General features: G+C 29.3%; 1 protein-coding gene across 2 annotated transcripts in view; it reads left to right on the plus strand.

Annotated features, from left to right (window-relative positions):
- Positions 1-9,449, plus strand: part of LOC107437772 (MICAL-like protein 2) — a 52,948-nt gene extending 43,499 nt beyond the window's left edge. For both annotated transcript variants that reach the window (XM_016049873.4, XM_071178673.2), the window contains exons 4-6: positions 7,136-7,283; positions 8,215-8,312; positions 8,803-9,449. In XM_016049873.4, coding sequence (XP_015905359.1) covers positions 7,136-7,283; positions 8,215-8,312; positions 8,803-8,808 — 252 coding nt within the window. In that variant the 3' untranslated portion in view covers positions 8,809-9,449. The remainder of the gene's footprint in view (positions 1-7,135; positions 7,284-8,214; positions 8,313-8,802) is intronic.
- The last annotated feature ends 2,931 nt before the right edge of the window (positions 9,450-12,380 follow it).

Consider the following 12,380-nt stretch of genomic DNA (forward strand, 5'->3'; position numbering starts at 1 on the left):
AAATTTCGTTTTTAAACTTTTAAATATTTTGTTGAAACTTATTCAAAGCTGCTTTTGTAGCTTTGAAAAAAAAGTTTTGCCAAGTTTAAAATATATTCAAAATTATAAAAATTAACATTTGTTAACCACACCACAGAAGACGTTTTAACGAATAAAATGGAAAGAAAAGCTAGTTAAAAGTAATATTTAGTGACTTACGGAAATGATAACTATATAGTTCTCTAATCGTTAACATGGGAAACTGGTGAAATAAAATTTGACTCCTGAATACCCTAAATCTACGGTTCTAAGAAGATATTTCTCTGAACTCAGAGGTTCCGCGGAAGTATTACACGGGTTCCTTAAGTTAGGATTTTTTTTCAACCATTAATAATTATATTTAGATCCAATCAATTTTCCAATGATTCATTTAATATTTCGTTTGTTTATATGAATTGACTTATATAAAATGCTAATAAAAAAAATTTAAAATTATTAATGAATTATGAAAAGAATATGCATTTATAAGAATTTCCATTAGTTAATTCTCTTTGAGATTTTCAGTTCAAGATAAAAATAATAATTCAAGAATAAAGAAAGCGTTTTTTTTTCCAAGCGTTCATATCAGTTTTTTTTTTTAAAATCATAATTCAGTTTATTTCATTCATTTTTAGCAAATACATTCCCCAGAGCCGCGATGGCTCAGGGGATAGAGCGTTCGCCCTCCAATGAGGTGAACCGGGTTCAAATCCCAGCGAAGGCTGGTCAATACGAATTCCACAACCAAATACAGCGACCACAATGCTGACGTGAAATATCCCCAGTGGTAGACAGATCATGGGTTAGAGTCCCTTTGCCGTCAGACTAACCATGGGAGGTTCTCGTGGTCTTCCTCTCCCTGTAACGCAAATGCTGGTTAGCTCCATCGAAAAGTCCTCCACGAAACAAATTTCTCCCAATACTCTATCCAGGAGTTCCCTTGTCTTCTGGATTGGGTTCAAAATTATAAGGCTACAGATTTGAACATTAGTAGTCGTAAACCCATTAAATTGAGTCGGCTGTTCAACGACGGTAATAAAATAAAATATAATACATTCCCCAAGAGCAAATTCATACTATTACGCATTTTATTCTTCACATTAAACATTTTTAGTGATTGTTTCTTTTGTTATATTCACAGCTGATTATAATACTGATAATGCTCTTTTTCATAATTCCGTCATAAGGAAATCGATAATATAGGGCTCCATAACACGCGCGCACACACAAAGAAAAAAAAAAAAAAAAACAGCTGCCAAAATTCACATTGAAATTACATCTCTAAATGCCAATAAAAATTATCCATTTCTTGTATTGAGCTGATAAGCTAAGTCCTCAAAACGAAAATAAACGTAATTGCTATTTATTTCTTATTTTATTTGTAGGATTGTACTATATAATGCAATTACATTTTTATAAAATTTATATTTTCAAAAATTTGAAGGAAGAAATAATCGCTTTCGGCCATTTTCTTTAAAATTAGATAAAGAGAGAAAAAACGAGTAAAAAGGATTCAATTACATAAACGTTTTACATTATTCTGCCACGCCAGCCGTGAAAAACAAAAGAGTAACGATTATATTATACTTTCTTTTTCCTAACATCGTAATTCATAAGCAATAAGTCTACAGTTACGGTTAAGCGGTAGAGCTTGTCATGAAATTAAAGAAAATCGGAGGAAACAGGACTTTTATCCATTGGCTTGCCAAGTTCGCTATTGTAGTGAATGTTTTTCCTTAAAAGTCTTTTTTAAAATTTCAGGTCAAGTACCTTTTTTGTGAAAAATGTGTTTGATTTTGAAATCAGTCAATTGAATAAAGACATTTTCTTTTTAAACGTTATTTATATATTTTCCTAGAGTTATCGTGGTTTTCACTAGCGAAGATCTGCTTTCTTTTGTTTGTTTAACATTTTTCCCCATCGTAGTTGAATACTAACCTATTTACTTGCACTTCAACAATTTAGATTTTTTTTTTTTTAAATTTATTTTTTATTTTTTTTATTATTATTGAGAACGAGAAGTTTAAAATATTTTAAATTAACGAAATTTAACTTTAACCTAAACGAAAAAAAATTTAAAATATTTTAACAGCTATTCTCATTTTAGAAATCATATTATCAATCTGAAGTTCAGCTACAAGTTAAATTAAGTAATTTAATATGACGAAACCACAATACGGCTTTTCATAAATATATTTTCAATAATTATTAAGTTAAATAATAAAAATTAATAAATAATTCTTGAAATTAAGTTTTTGGTTGACTAAATTAAATAGTTCGAGACATGCAACAAGGGTAGCCATAGAACAAGGAAATCAGGAAAAGTTAGAGAATTTAATCAATCTGGAAAAAGCAGGGAATTTAAGTCTATTTGGAATTTAAAACCCAAAAAAATTAAGAAAATAGATAAATTTATGTTATTGATATTTTTTATTTATAAAACTAGTCTTATATTAATTTTAAGGGAAATTGCTTATTTTCTACTTAAATACATGTACTTTTTAGTATATTTCATGTTAAAAAATAAGGCATAGCACTGATATCACCACTGAGGATATTTAACGTCAGAACTGTAGTCGGCGCGAGCAGTGTGCGGAAGTCGTATCTCTGGGATTCGAAATCGGTTCACCTCATTGGAAAGCGAATACTCTATTTCCTGAGCCACCACGGTTCTCCTCGAACCATTTTATAACCGTCGTTGAACAGCCGACCTGATTTTTTGTGGTTTACGACTACTAATGTTCACCTCCGTAGCCTTGTAATTTTGAACCCAATCCAGAAGACAAGTGTTTTTTTTTTTTTATTTTACTAATTAATAAAGCATTCACGTTGATTAGTGGATTGCGCGATGGTCTTTCTATATTAAAAAATACGATAGTATAATCCATTTGGGAGAACAGTAGTGAATAATGCGTAAAAAATGTTTAAAATGCGAAATGAATTTATATATTGATTTTGATACGCACCTTTTTCAAGAGTATATATTAGTTTTTAAAACTTATTTAAATCATTGAAAAGACTATTTTGAACTGTTTATTTCTTTAAACTCGCATTTTAACTTTTGTCCAAAATAAAAAAAGTTCTGACAATATCGTAGAAGACATTACAATTAAAATTAATTTATGTTTCATAAATTAGCATATTTAACTAACTTGGACAGAGTGTTTTATTAACTGTTAAGAAAATATTTGGGTCAATCATTTAGGACAAAAGCAAATTCATACAGCACGTTTTAATTTTCTATAATTCCAAAGGAACAAATGTTTATTTTCCACTTCGGAGTAGAATTAAAATTGTCGAAATTATCTTCTTTTCAGACGTTTTTAATACAATTAAAGATGAATAAAAATTCTTCAGAATAAAGGCCAACGAAAAGTTTTTAAGAAATATGAATAATTACGCATTTAAGTCGTTTTTATAAAATAAAAAGGGAAAATCATTTTTACATCATTCTACACTTTTCTTTATACTTAGCAATTTGTTTTTAATGAACCCTTCTCTTCAAAACATCAAAGCAATTATTTCTCAGAGGCGATCATTTTAATTAACCCTTAAAGATCACTGAATAAAATAATACATAACTCGAAAGACATGCAATTTGAAAGGAACACTTTAGATGCAATTTGCTTGCTGAAAAGCCGAGGCATTTTCAATTATCTCCTTTTTTTATATACACACGATTCAATTTATTAACATTAGTGACACACATATTTTTTCTTTCACCTTACAAACAGAAAAGGTGAATCCTACTTTTGTTAATAAAAACGAGTTTCATCCTTTAGACGTTCTAAAGATCTAGCTCAATTACTTAGTTTTGTTTACCTATTAGAAATTCTCTGAGGGAGTCCACAAAATCATCCTTTTGTGTAGGGCCCATGTATTTAGGCCATGCCTAACCCGTTAGTGAACTTTTACCCTACTAATGTCAGGAATCGTTGATAAAAGCAATCTACATAAAACGTGTAAAGATCGTGCAAGAATCGTTATCTGTTGTAAGTGAAAGTCGGAAGTAAAAATTGGTTTGCACGCTTTGAGACCTCCTGTATTAATTGGTAGGAATTAATGGGGTTGGGCGGCGAAGCAAGTCTGAAGTAATTTAGGCAATTTTTATTATGTTTTCGTGATGCCACCAATGTAGTAAGCAGAGAGTATTGTGAACTTATAGGTTGGTAGGTTTTGATCTTGGTATGAATGTTTGTAATTATGATATCGTGTTTGAAAGGGAAAAAAAAGAAGACATCTCTCTTTTTGTTTAATAAGTGACTTAAAGTTGTTATTATTTTACAAAAGCCGAATTTAATTTGCTTGCATTCTCTTTATAATTACTTTTCGAAGCATCTACTTTTAAATTTTTTTTAAAAAAAACAACTGAAAAGTTTTTATTTAATGATGGAAAAGCAGTACTTTTGTTTAAATCATTTCGTGTTTGAACTTTTATCTCGTGTCTTTAGTCTGAAACAGGGGAAATTTGTTTTCCATTTTTTTAACACGTTGAATGCCACCGGTGACTAGCACTGAATTTGTTCGTAGCGCTGCTGGGGTCACCGGTGACCGTCGAAGCCAAGATTATTAGAAACACATAATTCGAGTAAATTTTTAATGCTTTTAATTTTTTAATATTATGGTTTGAAGAAATTAATGCAATACATAATGAGAAAATCATTTTGGCCAGACGGGCTAGCCATGTAAATATTGCGTGGCATTCAACGTGTTAATCAAATCTTAATAAAGGTGATGAAAGAATAATTATCAAAAGACGAAGCAATTTACGATTTTTTTTCACTGTGTTGATTTATGTTAGGAAAATTCTGAAAATTTATTGTTTTATGTTTACAACTTAATCCAAATGATCTTTTCCATCTGGTGAATATATTTAAATTTTCTCAAATTACTGGATTCTCTGACTGGAAGGATGAAATTATTGTCTAATTAGTTACGTAAATGAAATTATCGAACTATCGAAAATTATATTACAATCTTTTATGAATAATTTTCATTCTATTTTTCTTGATAAAAAACCTCTGAATTTTTTTAAAAACAGATTTTATGTTTACACAATTTGTATCAAAAAACTAATGGCAATAAACTGGGATTAAAATATTCCGTTGTAAATCTGAATATTCATGTTTGTTCGGGGTCTTTTGTTTGGGACTCTCATTCGAATCAAAATGATTTAAAGAGGTAATGAAGAATATAATGATACTAAATTTGGTAAAGTAAGATGAAATGTAGAAGTACAGTGCACCAAAGAAAAACGGACCACCCTAAATAACTTTTGATCTAATATTCATGTTCTAGGAATCATTCTTAATGCTTTGAGGCGTTGACCTCAAGTAAGCTAATTAATTAGTGTAGGCGATTTTTTTTAAATTACGAAATCAATCACAAAAAACGAACTTTCTCTGAATAAGCATGCCTTTTTTCAAAACGAATTCGGATTTCTGACCCCCAAAGTACCGCAATCTGAAAATATGGTCCCCATAGTTTAGTCAGGAGAGCGATCCAAAGTTTGGACCACTGAATGTTTATTTTAGTTTTTGCGTATTTCGCCACGTCTCGAGAAAATATTCGATTATCCAAAAATAATTCAATGCAGAAAATAAATTTTTTTTTAATATTTATTATTTAATTTAAAATTAATCAAAAAAAAATTTGAATTGTAAGGTATAAAATGTTATACATCATTTTTAACGTGTGTAAATTTACATGGCAAAATTCAAATTTTGAACGAAATCGGTAGAATAGGTTTCTAAGAAATCGAATTTTAAATGTGCATTTTTCCATTTCTCAGGAGCTATTCAAAAGATTTCACTCAAATTTTGTATTTAACCATGTAAAATTACATACTTTGAAGTGACGTAAAACATTGTATACTTTACAATTCGAAATTTTCTCAACCCCTATTTAATAAAAAAAATAATAAATATTTACCAAAACGTTTTTGCATGGAATTATCTTTGGATAAAACGAATTATATAATTGTGTGCAAATTTTTTTCAATTCGCTTAAAAATTTCTCGAGATATTACAAAGTACGCAAAAACTAATTTTTTTTTATTGCGGCTAGCCCCTGAATCCCAATCAGAATTAAAAATCCGAATTCATCGATAAAAATTATGTTTTTTTCAGAGAAAGTACGCTTTTGTGTCTGATTTCATAACTTAAAATATCGTCTGCCGTAGTTAAATAGCATATTTGAGGTCACCCCCTCGAACCATTAAGAATGAGTCCTAAAATGTAAACATCTGATCATTAAATCAAAAAGGTGGTCTTTTTTTTTTTTTTTTTTTTTTTGCGCACTGTAAATAGTTATTTAAAATTGCCATTGTTAAGCAGAAATCGCCTGAAGAAAAGAATGGAGCGATCGAAAACCAGATTTTCAAATTTTCAGGTAGCATGAAAAAATTAAAATGAGGTCAAAAATTTTTATTCCATTTCTATCGAAGTATATTGAAGTAAAAGTAAAGAGACTAATAGCTTCACTCTTGAGTCTGATTTGCAAACTGAGTCTGATTCTACAAAAATTCGTAAATATTATGGAATCCCCAGGACAAAAAGTTAAAGAAACTCTGACACATTTGCTTTCGTCCCAAACTTTCAATAGCAAAATTTTCCACTTTCGCCATCAACAGCTTTTAAAAAGAAAAGAAAAATCGTATAAAAAGCGCTGTGTATGTTAGCATAGGGTTTCTATCCATCTTACTCTATTTGTGGCCAGATATTTTGCCTCTTTCCTCTTTTCAATTCGCTTACAATCAGCTCCCAGCGTCAAGTATTTTTGGTCTTCTTTTTCTATTGCCTTGAGGATTCCCATCAAAAACTTGCTTTACTTGAAATTTTTCAAGTTTGCGCAGAACATGACCAATCCATTTCCATTTACGTTTTTTAATTCCCAGATCAATAGATTTCTGTTTTGCTTTTCTAAGGATTTCTGCATTACAAATTTTATGAAACTACTTGATACGCAAAATTCTTCTTAAGCAGTTGTTAATAAATATACTTGAAGTTTTCTCGTGTTATTTTTATTGCAGTGCTATGTTTGAGATCCATATAGTAGGACAGATTTAACATTAGTAATAGAATAGAATGATAAACTAAATATTTGTAATGATTTGTAGGCTTTCCAAGTTGCTGAAGACAGATTAGGCATTCCAGCTTTATTGGAGGCAGAGGACATGGTGAAATATGATGAACCAGATACCCTCAGTATCGCTACATATGTTTCCCAATTCTATCAATTCTTTGAAAATGGCGCCTCCCACAAACGTAAGTAGATAACTTCCATTTTTATTTTAAACATGCATTTTTTAATAAGTATGTATATTTGTAAAAATTATTGTGGAATACTTCAAGGATATCTTCATAGTCTGAGTTTCTCAACCTATAAAAAAGATCCTAACTTCAATTGACTTCTGGTGTATCTAAAATTAAAGGGCTATTTATTTTTCCGCTTTCACTGGAAGATATTAATTTTTTTTTTATTTATTATTTAAAATTTATTTTTATGATTTAATATTTTATCCTGTATTTAAAAAATAATATTGACCATCATTAAACATAATTAACTTAAACATCATGCATATAAAAGTTCTGATAATCATTAGATGTGGTTTGAAATGCTAACGAAATCCGAAAATTTCTGTTTGCAGTCATCGATACAATTGTTATTTCACTATCAATTAGAAAAACTTGCCCCATAAGGAGCAAATCTTAATCTGAATCATCTGAATCGAATTCAATGATCAATTACTTATGTAGCACTATCTGCAATTCCGAAATATAGCACGATCAAATATTCTAAGGACTGTTAGCTATTTGTTAGCTAACATAAAAAGAAAAAAGTTAATTTGCACACATACTTTAGAAATATTTATACATTTTTGTACAAAAGTACAACAAATAATGAGAGGCCAGGCGAAAGACAGTTTCTTTATATTACCTATTAAATTTTTTAAACAAATTTGAATAAAGACACGAAAATAATAAAATTTTATTAAAATTCTGAAAATGAATTTAAAAATAAATTGGGGTGGGCATATTTTGTTTCTATTTTATGAAAATCACTATCAGCATGATAGTTTTGCATGAATTAACTCACAAGCATAAAATTGAAAATAATATTATATATGTATGGTAGAAAAAAATATTTACTGGTAGATGAAATGAGACTCATATTTTCGTTTCGATTTTCTTCCAGTCGGAGTTCCTGCACCAAAGCCTGTGAACAGCCGTGTAACTCCTTTGCCTTGCAACCGACCTCCTACCACAAGTATTCACACTGGACCCTTGAATAAGGTATAACCTGCTTTGTACTGCATTTTGTTTTTCTTTCTTTTTAAGAAAGGAATTATTCAATTCAAATACAGGAACGAATGTAACTGAATTCTATATTTTTAGTTTAGACGTGAGATTGTTAATTCTTAAGCAGATCATTACAAACAGTCATGAACATAATTCTATACCTAAAAAGACCTTGTAATTCAACAAAAAATGCAATCTGATAATCAAATATAATAAAATAATGGTATAATTCCTGATAGCAATTTTTTCTTTTTTAAATTCCTAACTTCTACAATTATTTGTCGATGACATTTCATAATAAATATACTCGAAATTGTTTCTTTTCAGTTTTTGCCTATTTAAAAATCATGTATTTAATAGTTCGAAAATTAATATCATTATTTAAACATGATTGCTATTATAAACTGTTTAAAACTTAAAAATATTTTCTTTCATTGTAACAATTTTTTTTTTATTAAAGAATGTTTTTTCTTGTATTTTTCAGCGCTGATTTTGATGCAGTGAACTTGGATAAAAGCCTAAAATATAAAACTGTAGAATTATTGCTCATCACCATTTCTGAATAATTCACTGAAAAAACCATGTTATTTTCTTCAACATAACTTTTCACATTTAGCGTCTTAAAAACATTCATTATCATTATCAGTGATTTTTTTTCTCAAACTATCTGCATAGATTTATGTATAATTTTATACTCATGCCTTTGCAATGTTTTTGTAAATTAGTTAACACTGCAGCCCTTATGCAAAGGCATCATGTTGTGCATATTTTTTTACTATAATCAATTTGTACTGTTGTATCTTTTTGTAGTTCAATATAATCTGTAGATTCCTATTTTATTTGCTATATTGTTACGTATATGTTTTCATTGTGTTGTATTTTTTATTGATCCATCAATAAGATGATTGTAACATATTGATTATGATAGATGATATAAATAACATTTTAAATTAGGTTTGTTAAATGCTAGTTCTTTTAAACTAGAAATTTCTTCTTTATTAGTTTTGAAGTAAAAGTACCACCTTTTATACCTAAAGACTGTTTTATTAATAGACAATGCTGTAAATATTTTTGGATACATTTTATTGTTCCTCAGTGTTTTGTTGTATAAATAAACATATTATAATCAAAGTTAGAATGTTTTTGCTGCCCAGTACATTCATTATTAACAACTTGGAATTATGATTTGAGTTAAAGTCAAAACTCTTGATAGCTATCACTTTAACACTAGAAAAACGGATGAGGCCACTTTGGTTACTCTCGTTTTTTATTGCTCCTTAATTGAAAAAAAGGATCGAACCAAAGCCATAGGTTCTTGGTTCAATCCTTGGGCCGGGCAAGATTGAATCAGCCTTTCATCCCTTCAGTGGGTCGATAAAATGAGTACCCAGCATGCTTGGAAACTATACACTGGGGTTTCCGCGTTTGGCTGACCACCCAGCCGGAACATCTGCTCTTGCACCCCAGAGTCAGAGCCCAAGGTCAAGAAAACTGAGATAGGCGCAGTAGGTATTGGCCCTCTATGGTCTGTCGCGCCACTGAGTTTAGTTTAATTTTTAAAAAAATTTCAAAAAGTATTTCAGACTTTTCATAATTTGATCCAATCGAAGTACTTATATAATCCTTCATGTGTTAATCTTATAAAAACGTATCTATACTTAGAATGATACCAGCCCCTTAGGTATTTTGGTAGGTATCCCATAACCCAGTGTTTCCCAAAGTGTGGTACGGGTACCCCCAGGGGTACGGGAAGAGTTAAGCTGGGGTACGCGTTCTTATACAAAATATCTTGCAACAAACGAAAATTTTAAAAACAAAGCTAGTCATGAAAATTTACGATTACGTATTTTTCTATTAGCTATTTTTTGCTGAGTTAACAGTTAACAATTAGTTGTGTCAACAGCCATTTGTGATTTTTAACTTTTGTGTAATTTTTTTATAGTAAAAAATATACATTCATTTTTGATTAGAGGTACACAGCGTTACGAAAAATTTAGAAAGGGTACACAAAAGTCATAAGTTTGGAAAACACTGCCATAATCCTAGGTAGTTCTGGCTATAAGGTACTCTTTGGTATATACAAGGTATCAGAGTTTTATTTAAGAAAAACAAAAGGGTTTCAGCATATCTATAATTATTATTTATAGAGAAAAGGAAACTCAATTATCTAAAAATCCAATGCATATGTATATTTAAAAAGCCAGTGTACCGCTTGTTCAAATATTTTCGTTAACTAAATAGAATAAAATACTATAAAATTTAGATGATCAAGTTTATAATGTTTTCATTAAATTATGATGATATTTTAAGATTTTGGCTCTGTAATTGATCTACACACAAACAATCTGGAAGATTCCAAACTAGCTTCATCAGTCTTTCTAATTATATAGCAATGTTTAGTCTTTCTAGTGTTAAAATAACTTTTTATTATTAAGTTGGGAAATGCACAAGATGGCATTACCTTTATTATTTTTTTTAAATATTAAGCGTCCACTTTCCTGTGCTTCTCCGACTTAGTTAAAAAAAAATTATACTCATTTTATAGACAGGTTTTCTTAATTTTCGATGAAAATTTTACAATTAAGATCACAATACCATTCAAAAAAATTTCAAACTGAGAGAAGTAACGCTTGGTAACTTTTATGGATTTTCACTCGAAAATTTAAAATAATAAGTAATTTTTGATAGAACATTTAACATGGCACATTTTTCTGCATTCAGAGTTTTAATATTTAATTGAAACATATTTGGAATATTCTAAATAGAATTAAGGTAAAAAGCTATAGCCCGCCTTTTTATCATTGAAAGATAAACAAATTTTCCCAGTCGCATATATTACTGCAATTTTCTGTGAAAGTGAACCAGTATTGTGTTAGCGTCCCTTACAGAAAAATTGAGGTTATTTAAATACGCCATTAGGTTGAAAATGAATACCTTAAAATTTACATCAAATATACTTCCAGCGATATACATGTATCAACCTGAGGTATTTTAATTTGACATCTATGGAGGGGTAAATATTTACTACTTTAAGGTGTTTCGTTTTCAACCTTAGGTTATTACTTATCAACCTGAAGTATATTTTTTTACTCCCTTGGAAGTATTTATTCAACAACCTAAGGTGTTTCATTTAACACTTCAGGATCTACCTCAAGTGTATTTTTTTACTGTTGTAAAAGTAATTTTTTACTAACGTAAAAGTTTCATGTTCTACCTCAAGTTATTATTTTTCAACCTCAAATATATATTTTTATGCTTGTAGAGATATCTTTTTATCAACTTAAGATGAGTTATTTTACTCATCAAGTTATTTTAAATCAACCTCAGGTGTATTTTTCGACCGTGAGGTATTCGATGTTCTACTTTAGGTTATTATTTTTCACCCTCAAGTGTACATTTATATACTTATTGAGGTATTTATTTATCTACCTCCTAAGGTGTGCCATTTTGCACTTCCGGTTAATCAACCTTATTATAAATTAACATTAAGTGTATTTTTAGACACTTTGAAAGGCATGAGGTGTTCTATGTTCTTAGGTTATTATTCTTTACCTCAAGTATATATTTTTGTATTTTTTAGGGTATTAATATATCAACCTAAGATGCGATACTTTACTCTTCTAAAGTTGCTTTTTTAATACTTACGAAGGTAATAAATCAGGTGTTATACCGTCCGCCTAGTTTATTAACTTTTAACCACGCTATTATTTATATTATGTAAAGAATAGTGTATATCTTTATATTTTTTCACTAGTAGAGATCTTAATTTATCAACCTGAAGTTTTTAATATTACACCTTCGACAGTAATTGCTTCTTTTGTTAAGCTATAAAAGAAAGTTTCAAATACATAATTCTTCTGTAATTTCAATAGATTCAATTAAATTATCTTGAAATGACACTTATCACAAATTCCACAGTTAAACAAAATAAATCGATTTTTTTTTTTAATGATTTAAATAAACTGGATGAAATACGTTTTCTTTTTCAGATAAATAGCACTCCACTTCTGTGATTTTTATTTCATCTTCATAGCTAAAAGCGTTTAAAAGTATGACAGGTAC

The sequence above is a fragment of the Parasteatoda tepidariorum genome, chromosome 6 (assembly GCF_982258835.1).
Source record: "Parasteatoda tepidariorum strain Cologne lab strain chromosome 6, Ptep-v5.0, whole genome shotgun sequence".
Taxonomy (NCBI): Eukaryota; Metazoa; Arthropoda; class Arachnida; order Araneae; family Theridiidae; genus Parasteatoda; species Parasteatoda tepidariorum.